This window comes from Zalophus californianus, chromosome 13, assembly GCF_009762305.2.
Source record: "Zalophus californianus isolate mZalCal1 chromosome 13, mZalCal1.pri.v2, whole genome shotgun sequence".
Taxonomy (NCBI): Eukaryota; Metazoa; Chordata; class Mammalia; order Carnivora; family Otariidae; genus Zalophus; species Zalophus californianus.
In genome coordinates, this window is record NC_045607.1 from 70,874,469 (window position 1) to 70,896,787 (window position 22,319).

Sequence of the window (22,319 nt, forward strand, 5' to 3'; positions counted from 1 at the left end):
TATTTGTTAGCGATCAGCATGGGGAGGAAACCAGAGCAGGCAGAGAGCCAAGTCCAAGTACAAGGCAGGCACCACCAGGTCACAGCCAACCCCAGGGGGTGTCCTAGGGCACGTCCAGCCCATCAGAGTAGGAGGTTCAGTGAGATAGCTTCCCTCCAACATGCTCTGGACAGGGTACCTTTGGATGAGGGGGATCTGTGCAGCTGCAGCAGGAGGTGACAACTGGGCCAAGTCCTTCCTCTAACAAATATTCCTTAATACTGCTTTGAACAAGCTGAACAGCTCAGGGCAGCAGGACCAGAGGCCCTTCTCTTCCTGCTCCTGGACATGCTGGCCCCCACATCCAACCCCCGCACCCCTGCCTCCACAGACGTCCCTTGGCCACCCCTTGTGGTGGCCTCTGGGTACACCACAACGGGGTCTGATCCACCCTGGGGAAGACAGAGGGGCAGCAGATCCCCTATCCCCACTACCCTGGCGCTGGCAGGAAATTCCAGGGTCCCCAGGATCCAGAGATTGGTCTAAAACAGGGCGGGACACATCTCTATGTGTGTGTGTGTGGTGGGGGCGGGAGCAGGAGTGAGGTCCCTAAAGGGCGGAGGTGCAAGATAGGGACCCTCTTGCTGAGGTCTACTACCACAAATCACACTGGGACGTTGGGAGTTATAAATGAGAAATTGCTTAAGAAAGGCTCTGATATTAAAAAAATTTTTTTTTTTTTTTTACCCCCAAGGTGGGGCTCGAACTCACAAGTGAGGTCAAGTGTAATATGCTCTACTGATTGAAGCTGCCAGGCACCCCGTTTTTTTTTTTTTAAGGAGATGGACTACCAGTTAATATTAAATAAAGGCTTTAAAAAATACCCATGAGTACTAGAGATTGTTACTATTAGCCCTATTCCTGGGGTAGCCACACCAGGCCCTCATGTCACTTTCGGGGGGAGGGGGGTTTTCGTCCTTGGTCCAATATTCCTCTCCCGCGGTGGGATCCTCCCTGCGGGTGCAGGTCGGGCTCGCCCTCCACCCCCCACCCTCAGCCAGGTCCCTGGGGCCGAGTAGAGCGGGGCGCTGTCGGGCGCGTGGGGGAGCCGGGGCAGGGACGAGCGTGACCAGGAGCCGGAGCGATCGCGGCCAGAGAGGGAGGAGGCGGCCGGGCCCAGCCTGACGCAGCGGCGGCGGCGGCGAAGCAGGCCACGGCCAGGGCACCCCGGCCGCCAGGGCACCCCGGCCACCAGCGCCAGCCGTCCCTCCGCCTCCTCCTCCCGCGGCTCCCCGCGCGTGGGAGTGAGTGCGTCGCGCGCCCGCCCAGGGTCACGGGCCCGGGGCACCCTCTGCACGCTAGCCCGGGCGGAGGGAGGTGCAGGAGCGCGCGCGACGGGCGGAGGCGGGGAAAGGAGCCGGCGAGGCGGAGGCGAGGCGGAGGCGAGGGAAGGGAGGGGAGGGGAGAGGAGGGGAGAGGACGGGAGGGGAGGGACCCGCCCGCCGCGCCCCGGCCGCTAGGCATGTGTGGCCGCAGGCGCCCGTCGCCGCCGCTGTCCCGGGGCTGAGCCGCACCCGGGTGTCCGGGACAGTGCGTGCACGAGTGTGTCGGTCCGCGCGGGCCAGCGCCACGCCTGCCCCGAGCCTCCCACTCGCTCCCCCGGGCCGCGGTGCATGTTCGCCTCTTGCCACTGTGTGCGGAGAGGCAGGAGGACCATGAAAATGATCCACTTTCGGAGCTCCAGCATCAAATCGCTCAGCCAGGAGATGAAATGCACCATCCGGCTGCTGGACGACTCGGAGATCTCCTGCCACATCCAGGTGCGGGCTGCCCCGGGCGAGGGCGCGGGGGGCCTCTGCGGGTGGGCGTGCGCGGGCAGGGGCGAGAGAACCCATGCCGGGGCCCTGCTAGAAAGCCGGATTTCTCTTTCCCCGCCCTGTGAGGCTGGGAGCCCTACCCAGGGATGGGGCGCGTTATCAGCGCCGGGGCCCCTTCCCAGGCTTGCAAGCTGCGCGCACGTCTCGTTGCGCCTAGGCTGGGGGCGCGGGGCAGCTGCCTCCTGGGAGAGGCTAACCCCTCGATCTCCTCCCCCGCCAGGAAGTGGGAGCTCTGAGAGCCGAGAGGGACGCCCGCATGTAGCCCATTCTTCCTTGCTCCCTTCCTCCACGTGTAGAAGGCATGCACCAGTTCGGGTTCACTCATTCCTCTCTTGGCGCCCGGGCTCCGAAGGTGCCCTCAGCCCCAGAGACCCGCTTTCCCTCCCTGCCGCCCTCCTACCGATGGCCTTTATTCCGCGTGGGGCGGCGGGGAAGTTTCTCAGGAGTGAGAGAGGCTGGGCAGACCTGGGCTCCAGCCTTGAGGGATGGGGCGCGCGCTGCGCGGAACTGGAGCTACCCCAAAAGGAATCATGAAGTCGGTGTGTTTCAGAGAAAGGAAAAGGGCTGTGAGGCCGGCAGGGAGGGAGCCTTGCAGGACCTGGGTTCCGGGAAGAAGCGCCCCTTGGAATATTGGTGGACATTGCTCTTGCTCAAGTTGGAGAAAACAAGAGTTCTTTGGGCGAAGGTAGCTTTCCTGGCAGCCTCATCCTCGGGTAGTAAGTGCTTTTGAGCTTGCAGGAGATGTAGCGTGAGCCAGCAAGGGTGTGTGTGTTTGTGTGTGTGTGTGGTGCGCGCGCGCGCGTGCACTTTCAGTGCGCGTTTATGTAGGCAGATGTGTGCCCTCTCCTTTGACCCATTAGGTGCGCACACTCTGGAAAGATTGTGTCGGGGCTCAGCACGATTAGCTTCTGAATTTTAAATCTATTGCTTATTTATCTCTGGGATTTCCTCTTCTCGCCTACCTGAGTCTTGAGGCTCCAAGACTGAGCTGTTTTTTAAATACAGAGCACACCATCCAGTTCCGTTGAGAGATGGATGGGGGCAGCGTCTCTCAGCGGCAGGAATAGTTCTCTGGGCTGTGTTAACCCCAAATGAATGAATGAATGAATGAGTGAATGAAAGGTCTTTCCCGTTTGTTTGTCGGTGGAAGTTTGTGACACAGAGATAATGGCAACTAATTCGTAAGCAGACCCTTGGACAAGTTTCAAGGCAGGAATGTGGTGCCCCATGATCTCCCAGGAGAGTAGCCTCCCAGTGAATTTTCTGGAGGATCTTGAAATTTCATTCTGAGTGGAGCAGTGCTGCTAAACTTAATAATAAAGGGATTAGCAGGTTAGGCAGTTTTTCCTCCTGCCACAGGGTTGCACAGAACCCTTTGGCGTGTACTGTCTGGTGATCCAGAGATAATTGTTTGTGCACTTTGCCTTAGGTCCTAAAGTGGATGTACAGATCCTTTAACCCATATTGAATATGTAAATAATGGAGGGACCAGCAGCAGAGAGTTAGGGATGTTGAATTCTCCTCTGCTCTGTCAGTCCTCTGTGTGCCCGGTTCTGTCCCACTTAAGAGTTGACACCACTGGAGTTGACACCACTGGGTTTTATCCTTTTCGGGACTTATTCTTCCTTAGAATAGATAAGTAGTCCCCAAAGGGCATGTATTTGTTGTCTGGTGTCCTGGGAAACAATAAATTGTAGCCAGTCTAATAATAGTTTGGCAAGTTAGTGTTTGTACAGCCCAACTGATGCCAAAGAGCTTAACATGCTATATACCAAAATGTTGATTTTTGGAATTGTTTGAAACTCAGATGTTTCATTTTGTGGCACATCTTTTTCTGCTCCTTCTGCCCCCAAATGGTGATGAATATTTAACCAATAAGGATGAATCAAAAGATCCTATATTGATAATTTTGGACCTTACCTTCTTAAGACTTTTTCAAACCCAGGAAGTGAAATTGTACTTCTGGGTACAGGGTAACCAGGATACAAACAACCTTCCATTTGTTTAATGCTAGAACAAAATGGTATTTTGGAAAAAAGAACCTTTTGGAGTCACCAGTCCATGCCCTGGGGGACCACCTGTTCTTCCTTCCTTGCTTGCCTTTTCCCTCTGTTCCAGGCTATCACAAAGCTAAAGAAGTGTATGGACTGTCATACAGTATCACACACATCCTCCCTCCATAACCTGCACAGAATGTGACTTATGGAATCCCCCCCCCCAAGACAACAGCTTTCAATTCTGTTTCAAGTTATATAATTGACAGAGAAAACTTTCAAAGAAACAATCTAGTGGCCCAGTCTCAGCCGCCTGGTATCCATTTTCAGAGAGGATGCTGAGAGTCACTTGATATGTCTCTTTCCACAGAGTTTAGGATGTTGTCCCATCAGGTCATTAGAGTGTGAATGCTTAAGTCTGAGGAAGAGGAATTCCACATGAACAAGGAGCAAAAGGAGAGCGTAGGGCACCTGATGGAGGGCTGGGAAATGGAAAGAGTGGCTGAATACTCCCTACTGGGCTTTTCCAACTGAGCTAACCCTTGAAGTCTGGATAGTGTAGAAGGACATGGGTTAATTCTAACCTCTTTTATTCAGTCGTGCTGCTTCAAGTAGAGTGGAGTCCTAGCTGTGTTCCCCATTCTGTCCACTTTTTTCAGATGCTGGCATGGTTATTCACAGCTCCTTCAAATGGACTTGTCATTTTCAATACTGACTTTTATTGAGTAAAATGTAGACTTTTCACATTATACATTCTTTAGCAAAGCCTCGTAAACATGGTTGATATTACTGGAACTGGCTGGGAATTTTGATTTGTGTTTGAACAGAAATCTTAGCCTACTGCTTAATACATACTCGGCATTCAATACATATGTGTAAATGTAGATTGAATAATTTTCCTTTGTAGCCTGTTAAATCTATAGGGTAGGAACATTTTGTGGTGTTCATTAAGGATTCCCCAATACCTAGAGTAGTACCTGGCTTGTAATTGTCTTTGACAAACACTTGCTGGTCAGATGAGTGCCCAGTATCTAATCTAGCTCATTACTTATCATCATGAGAGTAGCATGGTGACATCAGATTGGGAATCAGGAGATGCATGGTTTAATTATGTTACCAACGAGTTTTGTGACATTGAGTGAGTCACTTGACATTGGAGTCAATGTTTCTTTTCCTCTTTTGTTAAATAAGGGAGTTGGGTTAGATGGCTAGTTCCAATTTAATAAATCTGGTTTAATTACTACGTAGACCAGTTGCATTTGAGTGAAACACTGTTGTTAACAGAGTGGTTGGATACACATTATCTCATGATTTTCCTATCTCCATTTTATTGATGTTATTGTATTATGGAATGTCATCTCTGTCTTATAGACGTGGAAAATAAGGATTAGAGAGATTAAGCAATTTGGGTCACCTGGCAAGTAAGTAGATTAGAACCCAGGTCGTTGGACTAAAAATTCAGAGCTCTTTCTTCCCTGTAGCTGCCTTTGAGACTTGAGAGTTAGGATGCTTTTGGCTGCAAGTAGGACAGTAGCCAATTTAAAATGGATTAAATAATAAGTACACTAACTGTCTTACCTAAGGAGTAGTCCAGAGGTAGGGCAGCTACAGGGTTGCCTGGTGGTTCTGCATGGACCCACGTGCTTTCCATCTTCCCATGCTGTTATCCTCAGCATATCAGCTATGTTGCTTAGAGTCGCAGTAGTCGTGGATGTGAGTCAGGCATTACATATCCACCATATAAGAGGTGATACCTCTGCATGCATTTCTTTTTATCACAGAGGAAGATCTTTCCTAGAGGCTCCTATCAGTCTTCCTATCAGACCTCGTTGGGCGGGATTGGATCATATACCCGTGCCCTACCTGCAAAAGAGTCCAGGAATGTGTGCTTCTGGTATCTACGCTCTTCACTCTCTAGAGTAGGAGGTGGGCTTTGGCGTTATGGAAGCAGTGGAGAAGTGTGTGTGTGTGTGTGTGTGTGTGTGTGTGTGTGTGTGTCCGTCTGTGATGGGAGGTAGGGACAGCTGTTGGCTAAGCCAGCAGTAGTGTCTTTCAGAATAAGTCAAAATGAGTTATGATTATTGGTACAATAAAATTGTCAGGAAAGTTTAATAAGATGTTATCTGAGCCCTGGCTTATTATAGACAATCTTTGTGTGATCAAATTCCAGAACAAGAAACATTGTCATCGGATTGTCCTTTGTTGTTTGTGTTGTTAATATCACTTCAGTCCTTACTGAACTGGTGGGTTCTGGGTAGCTCTGAGTCATCTCATATACACCAGGCACCGCTGCTAGAGCTCTACTCTTGTTGAAGAAACTATATGGCCAAGAGGTTGAGAGCATGTGTTCTGGAGCGCTACTTGCTTGAGTTTGAACTCTGGCTCGGCCACTGACTAGCCAGGTGACTTTGGGCAAGTCATTTTACCAATTTGGGTCTCAGTTTGCTCATCTGTAAAGTGGGGATAATAATGGCCCAGACCTCATGGGCTTGTTGTAATGCTTGGTACCTGGCCCACAGTAAGAGCTGAAACAATATTGACTGTTATCTTTCTATTATGTGAAGGTGTATTTGAGGTAATTCTAAGTAGCTGGGAGGCTTAGGCTTAGAATCTAATGTCTTGAAATCTAAATTCCATCATTTTATGATGGTGCAAGACCGTAAGCAAGTCACTGCGCCCCCTGTTGTTCATCTGTAATTCCTCAGTTGCCAACCTCCACTGGGTTGTTGAGATGATGTATATGAAAGCTTGTTGTAAATGTCAAAACATCACTCAAATGTAGAACACCATTTTAATAGCTGGAGAAAAAAAGAGAGTAGTTTACTGCTCTTTCAGTTTCTTATCTGTTGGAACAGGAACTGGATGATCACATGTGAACATTCATATGTGCTGAATATCAGGCCCCATGATGATCCTGGTGGTGCAATCCAAGCGAGGTCCAGTTCACACCTCTTCTGATAATAAGGACAATCCAACACTTTTCTTTATCAAACTCATCTAGAATGCCATTCAGAGTCCACTGAAAATCAGACAAGGAGTAGCAGAGAGAGACACTTTGTTAAATACCACGGCCCAGCTCTGACATTTTTAGGCCTAGATTATATGGGCCAGCTCTTTGTATAAAGTATATTGTGAAAAAAAAAAGTAGTGTTATTTCAATGGTCTGCTAAGATCTTATCTCTTAATGTCCTCAAAGCAAAGGCAAAGTGTATCGACTGCGGAGAGAATGTAATACTCTTGGTTCCACATCATTAGGACAGTCTATCCGCTGGATGCTTGTAACTACATCTAACAAGCTCCAATTCAGACTGGCTTGAACATTAAGGACATTTACTGGCTCCTATATCCTGAAGTCTTGAGTTAAGGGCTTCATTCAAGGACTATCTGTAAGGCTTTGTCCTCAGACTGGCAGTGAAATGGTTATGGTAGTTTCAATTGTCATGTTTTCATGGGACACCCTCCAGAGGCAGAGAGAAACTACCTCTAACTCAGCATTCCCAGCAAAAGTCCTGCAGCCATTCTGATCAGACCTAAGTCACATGCCCGCCCCTGAACCAGTGACTGGTCAGTGGGAGGGAATGCACCTTTTAGCTTAAAGTGAGCAGAACCTGACCCTGGGGCTCAGCATGGAATCAGCTTCCCGCCAGGTGGTGGTCAGCATGGGGGAAGGGTCAGTGCCTAAAAATCAGGGATCTCTTGAGAGGGAGGGTGGGGAATACGGAGGGGAAATGGCTGGTAGGAAGATAATCCACAATACCCACACTAGATGTTTTGTCTGCGTCAGTGGTTCTCAAATTGTGTTCTGGGGACCCCTGGATGTCCCTGAGATCAGCATGGATCAGTACTTTTTCTCTTTTTATTGCTGAATACTATTTCATTGTGTGGATAGATCACATTTTATCAGTTCATCGGTTGGTGAAAATTTGGGTTGTTTCCACTTTTTGGCTGTTACGAATAACGTTGCAGTGAACATTCCTATACAAATTTCTGTGTGGACACAGATTTCGTTTGGGTGTCTAGCTGGGAGTGAAATTACTGGATCTGGGTTTAACCTTGGAAGACTGCCGAACTGTCTTCCAGAGTGGCTGCCCCATTATACATCCCTATCAGCAGTGTGGAAGGGTTTCAATTTCTGCACATCCTTGCCAACACTTGTTATTATTTGTCTGATTATAACCATCTCAGTGAGTGTGAAGTTGTATCTTATTGTGATTTTGATTTGCATTTCCTTGGTGCCTAGTGATGTTGAGCATCTTTTCTTGTGCCAGTGGGCCATATGTGTATCTTTTTTGGAGAACTGTCTATTTGGATCTTTTGCCCTGTTTTAGATTGGATTATCTTTTTGTTATTGAATTATAAGAGTTCTTTATATATTCTGGATACTTATACAGTACATGACCTGTAAATATTTTCCTATTCTGTGAGCTTTTTACTTTCTTGATGGTGTCAGAAGTTTTAAAATTTTGATAAAATTCAACTTCTTTTCTCGTTTGTTGGTTGTGTTTTTGATGTCATAGCTCGGAAACTATTGCATAATCCAAGGTCATGAAGACTTATGCCTGTTTTCTTTTAACATTAACATTTGTTTTACATTTAGGTCTTTGATTCATTATTGTATTAATACGTCATTTATATACCACAAAATTTATTATTTTAAGGTGTACATTTCAGTGGATTTTAGTATATTCAAAAGGTTGTACAACGATGACTACTCTCTATTTCCAGGAGACTGTCATCATCCCCCTAATAAGCCTGTACCCATTAACAGCCCAAGGGTGTTTGGTTCCAGTTCCACTGTATGGAGAGGGGGATCCCCCCATGCATCTGACAATCCTCTGACACCGCCTGTGCCTACAATTCAACTCCATTTTGACACTGTCTACCTGGAGATAGCATCACATCCCACAGGCTCAGTCCCACAAGAGTGGGCCCACTTGAGAGGCCAGTCACGAGGCCAGGTTGTCACATCTAGGCTTCTGACTGACTGACTGTAGATCAGAGGTTCCTACAACCTCCTCCTTGAGTTTGATTAATTTGCTGTAGTGGCTCCCAGAACTCAGAGAAAACTTCTACTTACTAGATCACCAGCTTATTATAAAAGGATGTAACTCAGGGAACAGCCAGATGGAAGAGCTGCATAGGGCAAAGTGGGGCAAAAGGGGGATGCAGCTTCCATGCTCTCTCCAGGAGTACCGATCCCCCGGCACCTCTGTGTGTTCACCAGAGCTCTCAACCCAGAAGCCCTCCAAATCCTGTCCTTTCTGGTTTTTATGGAGGCTTCATGACACAGGCGCAATTGATTAAATCATTGGCCATTGGTGGTTGAACTCAATTTCCAGCTCCTCTCCCCTCCCTGGAGGTTGGGGCGATGGGCCTGAAAGTTCCAACCCTTTAATCACATGGTGGGTTCTCCTGGCAACCAGCCGCAATCCGCAGGGGATTTCCCAAAAGTCACATCATTAACGTAACAAAAGACATTTATTGCTCACCTCACTTAAGAAATTGCAAGGGTTTTATGAGCTCTGTGCCAGAAATGAGGACAAAGACAAAATATATATTTCTTATTATAATTCATAGCAGCACACAGCTACTCCTCATCTTGGATCCATTTGGAGTTAACTTTTGTATAGGATGTAAAGTAGGAGGTCCAACTTTATTCTTTTGCACGTGAATATTCAGCTGTCCCAGCACCATTGTTTGAAACAACGATTTTCTTCCCCGTGGAATTGTCTTGTCATCCTTTTTGAGATGTTTGCTTTTCCACTCTTGTTCTCTCACAAGTGTGTGGTGGAGTCTTCCAGAGGCTGTATGATATGTGACGTAGAAGCGCATTAAATGCAGAAGCAGATGTGAGAATCTACCTGTCTTCTGTTGAACCAGACATTAAAGATATTTGCAAAAATGTAAAACAGTGCTACTTTTCTCATTCAATCGGTTATTAGTTTGCAAATACAGGTTATTTTTAATAAAATATGCAAATTTTGTTAATGTGTAGTGGGTTTATCTTTACATGAATCAAAAAATGGAATATTCAAAAGAATTCTCAGGAAATTGATATAGCCAACCCAAATAAAAATTCTATAGATCTCCCAGAGTGTAAGGGAGTTTTGAGGCCAATAAGCTTAAGAATTGTAGGTTTAGGTGACTCTCAATTTACTGAATGTCTTGAAATATAAAAAAAGAAAAAAGAACCAAATAAAACAAAATAGAACTCCCAATGTGTCTTGGGCCTCCAAGAGATGCCTGACAAGTTACAGGTATTTGAAATGTTATCAACTAAATAAAAAACACCCAGTGTGTACATGGAAAATGTGTATATATATTTTTGGCATTCTTGGTAGTAACCATGTACGTGTGTGTGTGTGTGTGTGTGTGTGTGTGTGTATGTGTATGGTGGCGGGGGCTGGCTCCACTGTAGTAAGCATTTCCCGGTTGTCTTTGCTCTCCAGCTGGATCTTCATCTTTCACCTCTAACAATTAGATAAAGTCATGTCTTGAGACCCCTCTTTTGATTGTGGAAAATGTACAGTAACCATGCATTAAGAGTTTAAAATGTAAACTATCTGAATGCAGTCTGTTAGTCACTTGCATTCTTAAGTTGTTACTTCTTTTTCTAAGTAGGCATTTTGGGGAAACTTAAAGATTGCAGGAATGGAAATATCAGAATGTGTCCCGCAGAGAATCTAATATGAGATTCACGTGCGTGAATGATAGGCATTTGGTACATAGCCCCATTTCCTCTTAGTTCCCACTTGGTGTGATAAAGGGTTCAAGTTGCTTCTCTGAAGTAGCAGAGAGCCAGACGTGGAGTCTAGAGACGGGGAAAAGTGGGATTATGGTCGGGAATCGTTAGGGCAGGTTTTGCAACTGAGAGTTGAACTTAATTCAGACTCAAAGGAGTTGGTGTTCAGCTGTTCAGCTCTTGGGAGGGATGTGTAGCTGCTTCTCAGTCTCTGATGTTCATGTGAATCTCCTGTGCTCTTGTTAAAACACGAATTCTGATCTAGGAGGTCTTGAGGTGGGCCCTGGAATTCAGCATTCTAACAGGATTCCGGACGCTGCTGCTGTTGGTGTGTGCACCACACTTGGAATAGTAAGGTGTTGGGGGAATTTTACTGTCTCATAACAAAATTCTTAATTTCCTTGAGTGTGGGGACTTTTGGGCCCTTATCTCCCTAGATAACCCTTCACCCAGCGCATTTCCCTCAGTAGGTGGTCAATGAATGTTTGAGTAAGTGAATGAATGAATAAATAAAGGAATCCATGCAGGTGTGTGTATCATGGAAGACTGAAATACTGACTCGACACTGATACCGGGGCTGACATGATTCCTTTTGATTCCCAGCTGCAGCCAAATCACGAGATTGTTTTTCAAGCAGGATTTCCTTTGATGGTCAATCTGATGAAGTATGGAACATCTGAGAGCACGTGGGGGCCCAGGGTTAACAAGAGACTTCGTGTCCCTCTGGGCCACACTTCCCACTCTTGCTTTCCTGTATCCTGGGCTCTTGCGGAAGAACTCTGGCAACTTCTTGGCACAAACAAATCATTGTGTATAAGCCAGTAGTGCCTGGAAGCTCCCAGAGGCATAGGGGACCCAGCTGTCCTCACTTGCAGAAGGAACCCCAGCGGACAGTGACCCAGGAGGACGGTGGGAAATGCATTCGAGGTGTAAGGTAAGCTCTGGAGCTGTTTGTCTTGCTGACTTTCCCTGAAGATTCAGGAGGGACAGGAGAGGATAACTTTAGGAAAAAAAAAAAAAAGGAAGTTTATTCTAAGAGGAAAGAACAATTGTATAGACCAAGCAGTTATTTTTTTCCAAAAGTGAATTAGGGAAGTTTTTTGAAATAACATCAATCTTATTCGGTAAGAATTTTAAAAATATCTTCTATATGCCAAGGACAGAGCTGGGAATTAGATATAAAAGGAAAAAATAATCAGCCATCAGGAAGCTTCCCGTCATTTGGGAGAAGAGAGGCAAGATAGTGGCACAAGGACAAAATGACAGCAGTAGGGACAGGTTTGGAGATGTTGAGGACCGGGAGGAGGCGTCTGTGTCAGACTGGGGCTTCAATAAGTATTTCTGGTGTCGGTGAACTTGGCTAATAATTAAAGGACAAGTGGAAATCAGTTCTTTAAAGGAGGAGAAAAAGGCATTTAGGCATTTCAAGTAAGGTGAGCCTTTGCTTGATATAAAACCCTGAGCGTGAAACAGCATGATCAGATACAGAAATGAAGGAAGGGAGGATCTGGGATTGAGTCCCAAGAGGTTGGCTTCCATAACAAAAGTAACGGCCATGCCCGCCCCCCTGCCCCCCCCGCCCCCCCCACCTCTTCCCTGCCCCAGGAGAGACAGAACCGGCCACAAAATTTTGGGGGCCCAGTGCCAAGTGAAAATATGGAACCCTTTGTTCAAAAATTAAGAATTTCAAGAATGTAGCAGTAGACTTTTAAACCAAGTGTGGGGCCCTTCTAAGCATGGGCCATTCACCCATGAAGCTGGCCCTGAGAAGATCGAATAAAGGAGAAGCAGGTTGAGGGAGGAGATGATGTATTTCATTTTGGGCTCTTAACTTTGAGGAGCCTGTAGGGTGTCTGAGTGGAGGATTCCCAAGTCAGCAGAGAGGTCTGGCATGGAGCTACTGAGAAGGGGATCCTTAGTGTTCCTGCAAAGAAGCCATGTGGGTGTGTGAATGAAACCATCAGGATGGGTCTTTTTTGTCTGCCTTTCTGCTTGTAGATCAAACCAATGGGTTCTGAGCTCTGGAATTCTTCCCAAGAGTATTTGATCACTTTTCCTTGGTAAGGCAACTTTGACCAGAGTAGGAGCTTCTCCATTTTCTTCTACAAATAGGCCAGACAAATCAGAGTTACCAGTGGAAAAACATTTTTCTGCACTTCATCCTCCTTTCCTTGCTTGGCCTATCAAATGAAAAAAGTCCTCTCTCAGCAGGAAGGTTCTAAGTTATAAAGCACAGGATTTGCGCTCTAGGGAAGTCACCCTTTGAGACAGTGTCATAAACATTAAATAGATAATACATTTTAAAATCTTATCAACTTGGTACAAAATTAAACATGTCGTATGAGGAGCAGCTTTGCAAGTTATGCTGTAATAATTTAACTTTTATTCAATATTAATTTATATCTCGGATAGCTCCTATAGCAAATTTTGTTTTCTACTTAGTTCCCAGGGGATTATTGTGAATTTTAATTAAAGTGAATTCAAGTTCTGTAAAATTACTCCAAGAAATAATCTAATATGAGTAATGTAATGACCTGGATCTTAGGTGTACAGTAGGGTTTTTGTCTGAATATATATCTCTGTATCATGCTAAGTTTTGAAGTATGATAATTCTGTAGCAGGGGAAAGCAATTAGCATGTTAACAGATTAGGGTTTGGCTTACTGTCGCTCCCCTTAGAGGTGTAATTTGTTGCTTTAAGACATGAGGGCTTGCTGGTAAGCAATGGTCTGGAAAGGATTGACTGAACCAGGGTCTTGACACACAAACTGAAAATTCAAACATCGTATCATTTATGTGGATTGGTAATAAAAATAAGGGCGCCTGGGTGTCTCAGTTGGTTACGCGACTGCCTTCGGCTCAGGTCATGATCCTGGAGTCCCGGGATCGAGTCCCGCATCGGGCTCCCTGCTCGGCGGGGAGCCCGCTTCTCCCTCTGACCCTCCCCCCTCTCATGCTCTCTCTCTCTCTCATTCTCTCTCTCAAATAAATAAATAAAATCTTTAAAAAAAATAAGCAGTCTTAAACTATCAGGGACTAATTAGACTTATTAATAGAAGAAAGGACAAAAAACCTAATTAATAAATTGGCTAGTGATTCCTCCTTGACATTACCAGCTGATGTTATTTTTTTGGGCTGGTCTGTGTACATATTGTTGCTCATTGTTCTGAAAATAATGCTCATCCTTGTGATCTGAGCTGTATCTGTCTGTAGGTGTTGCCTGCAGGGGTGTGACGGTGTTGGGTATTTATTGTTCTTTGTTTAGTAGCATCCTCTCCTTTCCCTCATATGCCTCTTGATATCCTTGAGTGGTATGTTAATAATGTGCATTAGCTAGTTGATTAAATTGAGATCCAGAGAGGTGATGTGATTTGCCTAAGGTCACATACTTAGCAAAATTAGGGTAAGGTCTGGTGCCTTGAATTTTAAGTTTGCCCCTACTCTACTAAATACTATTATTTTGTTTTTGAATCTTCTTTGTTAGTCTAAATGATGTGATTCTTTGACACTGGAAACGTTGTTTTCTTTTTTTTTTTAAAGATTTTATTGATTTATTTGAGAGAGAGAGAGAGCATGGGAGTGAGGGGAGGGGCAGAGGGAGAGGGAGAGAATCTCAAGCGGACTCCGCCTGAGCACAGAGCCCACCATGGGACTCGATCTCACGACCCTGAGATCATGACCTGAGCCCAAAGCAAGAGTCCACTGCTCAACTGACGGAGCCACCCAGGTGCCCCTCACTGGCAACTTTTCTAATAGCCAAGGGAAAAAACCATACACCGACCACATTTCTGGGTGAAGAAAGCATATTGACGTTTTAGAACTGTCATCCAAGGACACAATTTTAGTTTTTCTCCACTTTCTTTTAGTCAACGTGTGGTTCAGTGTATATCCACGTGAAAATTGTGATCAACTTATCGTGTATTTATGAATATATTGCCATGTAACCATGGCAATGGTTGTAAAAGATACCTTCCCTTTCTCTTCACATGTTTGGCTTGGTATAGATATTGCTTGTAGTTTGAAATTTCAAATTAACTCCTAAAAATTGAAAGGAAAAAAGAAACGTGGAATGATGATGTCAATAGAGTTTTCTTTCTGTCCTTTATGGTAATTTACCTTGTAGTTTTATTTTTTTAAAGCTTTTTATTTATTTGACAAAGAGAGACACACGGGAGAGGGAACACAAGCAGGGGAGTGGGAGAGGGAGAAGCAGGCTTTCCCGTTGAGCAGGGAGCCCGATGCGGGGCTCGATGCAGGGCTCGATGCGGGGCTCGATCCCAGGACCCTGGGATCACGACCTGAGCCGAAGGCAGACGCTTAACGACTGAGCCACCCAGGCGCCCCTCCCTTGTAGTTTTGACATTGATTTTGGAAGTTGAGATTTTTAGCAATCTCAGACGGTATTTAGAGGACTTCTGGAAAAATATGAAAACAAAGTGTTTATTAGTTAGGCACGAGCACACGCTTGTCAGGCTCTCTTTGTTTTGAAAGCTGAGGCAGAACAAAAGCTCTAGAGTCTGGGGTGGAAAAAACACTCCGTACCACCTGGAGCCCTGTCAAGGATAACTTCACCTCTTGTGTTCCCAAACCTCAAGGGAGATGTACTTCTGCCAAGGGGCATCATGGCACAGGGGATGGAAGGGGCACCTTGAATAGTACTTTTGTCTCCAGGTTTGGAGACATCGTTTCTCCCCCAGGTGTAGGTGGCACCTTCTTGGTTCAGTGCTGATTAAAAGGAAAAAAAGGGAGGAAAAGTTGTACGGTGATTCAAGGGCAGCCGTGAAGTCTGAGTTTGCAGCGCCAGCAGCAGTGCGGTAATTTGAGAATAGCAAATTAGAAGAACAAAGCAGATTTTAATCATATGCCACAGAGAGGAAGGTGGTTTAGGTTTATCTCCAAATTGTACCTCCATTAGAGAAAGGGAGGCTTTTAATGCTATTATCCAATATTTATTGTTAAAGATTTCTTTCTTCTTTCTCCCCAGTCTTTAGTACACTCACTGGGTGGGGAATGTCAGCCTTTGTATCCAGCGGTTGTTAAATACAAAACTTTTTTTTTTTTTTTTGGTGTTACAGGAAATAGAATGAGAGAGGGAGAGACAAGGAGAGACAGGGAGAGACAGAGAGAGAGAGGGAGAGAGGGGGAGAGAGAGAGGTTGTGGGAGAGATATTGATTTTGAGATTCAAGGTCTTTATCCTTTAGAAGACTTTGGTCTGAAGGTAAAATTGAATATTGAGAAAGCATCTCCTCCCATCTTTCCATCTTTCCATCCATCTATCCATCTTTCCATCCATCCATCCATCCATCCATCCATCCATCCATCCATCCATGTATGCATGCATCCATTCATTCATCTATCAACCTATCTGCCTATTCTTCCATCCACCCATCTATCCAGCCAACACATATTTATTGAACATCTCTGTTAAGGACTGGTCTGAGTGTTAGAGATACAGAGATAAATAAAAATATGGTCCTTTGCAGTCTAGTGGAGAAGATGCACACGTAAACAGATACAAGTTGGTCCTGCTATGATAGAAGGACACCAGGATATTGTTGGAGCATGTAGACAAGCCAGTAGTAGAGCTCAAGTGCAGCTTGGGGGAGGGTGTGTCCTTCTTTAATCTCTGGTTGCTCTCCTCCAAAGTCACTACTCCTCAAAAGGATGTTCTTTGAAAGGGTTCACTGAAATTTTCTTACATTTACTTGTGAATAAGAACATCTTTAAGAACTTTGTTCTTCTTGCAAGTATCTCACAGCCAAAATTGTGCCTTGCTATAAAATGTGATTTCAAGAGAAGTCACAAACTCCCTTCGTTGCTTCTTACCAGATTTTCACCTGCCAAGTGTCTCCTATACAGAAATTTTGGAGTGGCCACTAGGGCTCCTCATCTAGCCTGAGAAGGACAGGGAAGGCTTTCTGGAGATGATGTCTCAAATGAGTTTTAAGGAAAAGGTAGGCATTGTCTGGCCAGTAAACTGGGGAAGTGTGTTCAGAAGGGGTACAGCTAGGGCATTCTAGCAGAAAACTGAGCGTAGGCAAAGGCATGGTGTTTGTGGGAAGCTAACAGAAATGCATTAGGATTTTATATATCCACAGAGAGGTCTGTTCTATGCAGTGGAAAGTTGGCAATCACCTGCTCAGACTGTGTAGACAATGGAGTGGAGAGTTGGAGTCGAGAAAACAATATGGCTCCTGCTTACTGGGGAATGATTGAGATAACCCCATTGAGGCGTGGTTTGCATGGGCCAGAATGACCTGGAGAATTGTTTTGCAGTTTAGCTTCACTTCTAGAGCTAGAGGTAAGGCGCATTGGGTGTTTTATCTCAGGCTTTGAATGCCTCACTGCTTCCTGAAAAGCACCACCCTGAGGAACACTGAAGTTTTCGAGTTCTTAGTGAAGGTTTTAAACTTTTATATGTCACTGGGGGTGGTGATGGTTCCATGACCTTCAGTGAGCCCGGTGATGAAGCAAGTCTTTCTTAATTAGAGATCAGGAAACTGACAGACCTTTCCAAGGCAACTCACCCCATCAACTTGTTAGGGTAGTCCTGAGCCCAGCCAGGGAGGGCCTGATGGGAATGGTTGTGGGGGCTCCAGGAAGTGAGTGTTGAACAGAAATGAAATGATTTGAAAAAGGCCTCCTTACGCCCTTTAGACAAGCACTGTCCAGTAGAGCTTTTGTGATGCTGAAACTGTTTTATAAATATGCTGTCCAACTTGGTAGCCACTAGCCTATTGTGGCTGCTGAGCTTGTAAAATGTGACATATGTGCCTGAGGATCTGAACTCCAATGTTATTTCATTTTAATTCATTAAAAATCTAAATCTAAATGGCTGCACGTGCTGTGGTTATCATATTGGACAGCACAGCTTTAGCATCTTCGAGGCGGTTGACTCTGGAAGGAGAGAGGAATTGAGAGTCCAGCACCCGTAAACCTTGCTTGTCTCTATATACTTCTGTACCATTTGAACTTTTGGTAGGCATGTGTTTTTTAGCTTCGTAATTTTAGAAGCAGAAGACATTTTGAGGAAGATCTGTGTGCCTTTATTCTTCCAGAGGACTTAGAAAATTGGAAAGGAGTTTCAATTTTTAGTCCAAGGCCTGTACCCTTCTCAGGAGCCCTGGAAGCCCAGAGACGAGAAGGCACTCACTTACCCTGGTGAGTGACTGAAAGGGCTGGGGCCCAGGGATCCAGACATTCATTTTCATCATTCTTTCGACTTTGTGATAAGGCCTGGTTCGTGTGAGCTTGGTCCATCTTGCTGTATCTAGAAATAAGTGACATACAATGACTTAAGTTCAAATTCCACTGTTCATTGCTGATATATAAGAAAGAGTGACTTTTGTATATGAACCTTGCTTTTTTGTCGATGCTTTCAGATTTTCTATGTAGACAGTCATGTCATCTTGCGAACAAAGACAGCTTAATTACTTCCTCCCCTTTTCTTTTGTTGCCTTTTTGCTTTAGCAAGGACTTCTGGTACCACGCTGAAAAGGAGTTGCAACAGGGGACATCCTTGCCTTGTTCCTGATCTTAGTGGGAAAGCTTTGAGTTTTTCACCATTGGGTATGATGTTAGCTGAAGGGTTTTTTGTGGATTTTTTTTTCATCAAGTTGAGAAAATTCCCCTCTATTCCTAGTTTACTGAATGTTTTTATCATGAATGGTATTGGATATTGTCAAATGCTTTTGCTGAATTTATTGATAGGATTATGTGATTTTTCTTTTTTAGTTTGTTGTGATGGATTACATTAATTGATTTTTGAATATTGAACCTGCCTTGTGTGCCTGGGATGAGTCCCACTTGGTTGTGTAATTCTTTTTGTACATTGTTGGATCATGCAGTGATTTAGATAAAGGAAATTAACTCCTAAGACTTCTAATTATTGATAAATAAACAGCACCTCTCAAATCAGCAGTTTTCCCTCCATCATTTATTTTGGGGATAATATATTTTATCTTTAATAATTATTACAGAACACATAATAAAAGTACAAATCATATAAAGATTACCCAATGAAAAATAAATCCTTTTATATCTGACCTCAGAGGTACTCCTCAGAGGTCACCACTTTCCACAGATTTTTTGGTGTATCTTTCCAGAATTTTCTTTTTCCTTTTAGAAAACAATATTGACCACGTTTTATTAGGGAGTAATGATGAACCTCATTGGGGTGTAGTTTGTATGGGCACATGACCTGGAGAATTGTTTTATAGGGTTATCTTGACTATACTTCTAGAACTAGGGGTAAGACGTGTTGGATTGTTTTTTGCCTCAGGCTCTGAATGCTTCCAGAAAGTTGGAGCCCACTTTATGTTTCTCTAAGCTCCTTTATTCTGTTTGGCGGTCTTGTGTGTATGCGCTGGATGGTAGACAGTCACATCCGGGGTTGGAGTGTCCTCACCTCTTCTTCCATGCTGTCATTTTAGTTCCCTCCTTTGCCGTGTGACTGGAATAAATGCTCTTCCCTCTTGTCTGCATGCCTCCCTGCCCTGCAGACTTAGGATGTCTTCAAAGAGGACCTTTCCTCCCAAGGGTCCTGTTTAAAATTCTGCTCCCTCAGTGATGTGTGAAGAATAGTCAGAGACGTTGAAAGACATCTGACGTGTGACATTCCTTCCAGACAACAGGGACTTACTTAGATCCCAGAGGACCCCGGAGCCTGAGGGGCAAGAAGAAAGGAGGCCTGGCCTCTGGGAGGAGGAGAGCAGAAAGGGAAGAGATTTGCTCAGGTAGCGTGTGAATGTGACTTGCCGTGAGGCCATTGTTGCATCTATGACCCGGGTAGACCCTGTGCTCATTTTTGCTGGAGGGCTTAGAAAGATTTCGCAATGGATCCATTGATCAGCCAGGAAATATTTAATAACGCAACAAAATTTTCATGCCTTATTGCACACACTAGCTAAGCCTTCTCTCTAAAGTGCCACTGCAAATCACGTTGTTCCTGATCACATTCGTTGTAGCACCTATGGCTGATTATTAACTTGTTCATTGCTTTGGGAGCCTGTGTGATGTCTGTCTGCCCCCCTATACTGGCAGATCTGTGACTGATTATTAACTTGTTCATTGCTTTGGGAGCCTGTGTGATGTCTGTCTGCCCCCCTATACTGGCAGATCTGTGAGGGGATGGATGCTGCTGTATCCCAGTGTCGAGGACATGCCTACCGCCTGGGACGTTGTAGGTGCTTAGGACAAATATTGGTTAGCTAAAAGAATAAATAAGTGAATACTCTCTACCAAATCATAAGGACAGTGATCACTGCCGTTTGTCGAGCACTGGCTGTGGGCCACGCCCCTTGTAGAGCACCTTTTATCTCATTTAATCCCTATTTAAAGGTTAGGAAGATGAGCCACAGAGATATATCCCGTCCCTAATCAACAGTGCAAGTGGTGGGCTGAGATTTGAACCCTGTTCAAGATCCCCAAGTTCAGTAAATTACGGTGTAATCCCCAGAGATGTCAACCTTGGGCAGTAACTTCAGGAAGGGGAACCTGCCCAAAGGAGGAGGTTTCTGCCTTCCAGATGAGTGCCGGGTGCTCGGTAGCAGACCAGGCACCTGCTCTTCAGGAATTTAGACGGAGGCTCCCCCACAGCCTGCCAACACGGTGCTGTGGAGTGGGTTTATCCTTGATTCCGGGTAGATATTCTGAGCAGTCGTGAATTATTTAGGTGCTGAGGCAGAAACACTTCCTGGCATTGAATCTTAACGAAAACTGTGCATGAAATTAAAGTAAAGAGGTTCAGCAGTTAGTTATTTTTCTGTTAATGAACAAGGGGAGAGAAAGCAACCCATCAGCAATCAGCCATATGGTTCACCTTTTTCTTAGTCTTTCCTGGCTCTCCAAAAGTCCCTACAGGGCTTGTGAGTCTTTTTATTTTTGTTATGTCATATTTTGCAAAATACCTGAGAGCCATTTTCACCATTCTGGGTGGCCAGGGATGGCTCAGTTCCACCCATTTTTCTACCAGGAGAGCTTCAAGCGAGAGCAATCAGAGGCCTAACGAGCACCCTTGTCATGGTAGACTCCCTCTGTGGCTGGGCCGTCTCCAGGCCTCACTAGCTTTCCTGCCTCTTCAGCTGTTATGCTATTTGGGGATCACTTGAGCCTCTTGTTATAAATCTATACAGTGCATTATATTTTGTAAAATGCTTCATATTCACTTTACTGGTCCTTTTCTAATTAAGTCTCTAAGTAGGGAAGGAAGAGAACTCAGAAGAATCCAGGCCCAACACCCCTGCTTATCCTAGAAAGTTAGTCTCAGTGAGGGCAACCTTCTTATGAGGGACCAAGTGCATCTTCTTTTTTTTCAAGATTTTATTTATTTATTTGACAGAGAGAGACACAGCGAGAGAGGGAACACAAGCAGGGGGAGTGGGAGAGGGAGAAGCAGGCTTCCTGCGGAGCAGAGAGCCCGATGCAGGGCTCGATCCCAGGACCCTGGGATCATGACCTGAGCCGAAGGCAGACGCTTAACGACTGAGCCACCCAGGCGCCCCCCAAGTGCATCTTCTTAATGAGGGTTGGTGCTATTCAGCGTCTCTCACATCTATTTTTTTTTTAAACAGCTTTATTGGGATATAATACACATACCATACAATTCACCCATTTATTTATTTGTTTATTTTTAAAAAGATTTTATTTATTTATTAAGGAGAAAGAGCACAAGTATGCACGAGTAGGGGGAGGGGCAGAGGGAGAAGGAGAAGCGGAAGCAGACTCCCAGCTGAGTGTGGAGCCTGATCAGGGCTTGATCCCAGGACCCTGAGATCATGATCTGACCTGAAGTCAGACTCTCAACCGACTGGGCCACCCAGGGGCCCTACAACTCACTCATTTAAAGTGATTACACACTTGATATGTAACTCTGTGATGGTGTATATAACAGAGTTGTGCAACCATCACTACAGTCAAACTTAGAACATTTCATCACCCCCAAAAGAAACCCCAGACCTCTTCATGGTCACTCCCTCAACCTCTGCATTTCTCCCAGCCCTAAGCAACCGCTGATCGACACTCTCTCTCTACCCCACAATGTGTGACTGGCATCTTTCAATTAGCTCAATGTTTTCCAGTTTCTTCATGTTGCACTGTGTATCCATACTCCATTTCTTTCTGTTGCCAAGTTGTAGTCCATTGTATGGATATGCCATAGTTTGTTTACCCATTCGTTGGTGGATGGACCATTTGGGTCATTTCCGTATTTTGGCTGTTCTGGATAATGTTGCTAGGAACATTGTGTACAAGTTTTTTTGTGGACATTTGTTTTCATTTACCTCGGAGCAGAATTGCTGGCTCATGTGGTGACTCTGTGTTTACCTTTTTGAGGGACTGGCAGATAGTTAACCACAGTGGCTGTGCCATTTTACATTGCCCCCCGCTCCGCCACCCCCGGCAGTGTATGAGGGTTCCAGTGACTCCACATGCTCACCAGTAACACTTGTTACTCCAGACTTTTTTTTTTTTTTTGACTTTTTGACTTTTTAATCATTATTGTCCTAGTGGGTGTGAGGTGGTGAAGTGGATTTGCAGTCTGGCTTGGGTTTGCCTTTCCCTGATGGCGTCAACCAGCATCTGGACAATACATTTTTCCTAGGCTGCTAGACATTCTGTTGGGGGTTAACACTTTAACAGGTGAGGCTAGCTTGGCTGTTTCTGGAGCCCATTTCTCCTCAAGCAGCCTCATGTTCGTGGGACATCCCTCACCCTTGAGCCTCTCCACCT

The 22,319-nt window shown here is 45.1% G+C and overlaps 1 protein-coding gene across 2 annotated transcripts in view; it reads left to right on the forward strand.

The window, feature by feature from the left end:
• The first annotated feature begins 1,478 nt into the window (after positions 1-1,478).
• Positions 1,479-22,319, forward strand: part of FRMD3 (FERM domain containing 3) — a 299,838-nt gene continuing 278,997 nt past the window's right edge. For both annotated transcript variants that reach the window (XM_027616659.2, XM_027616657.2), the window contains exon 1: positions 1,479-1,799. In XM_027616659.2, the coding sequence (XP_027472460.2) occupies positions 1,653-1,799 (147 nt within the window). In that variant the 5' untranslated portion in view covers positions 1,479-1,652. The remainder of the gene's footprint in view (positions 1,800-22,319) is intronic.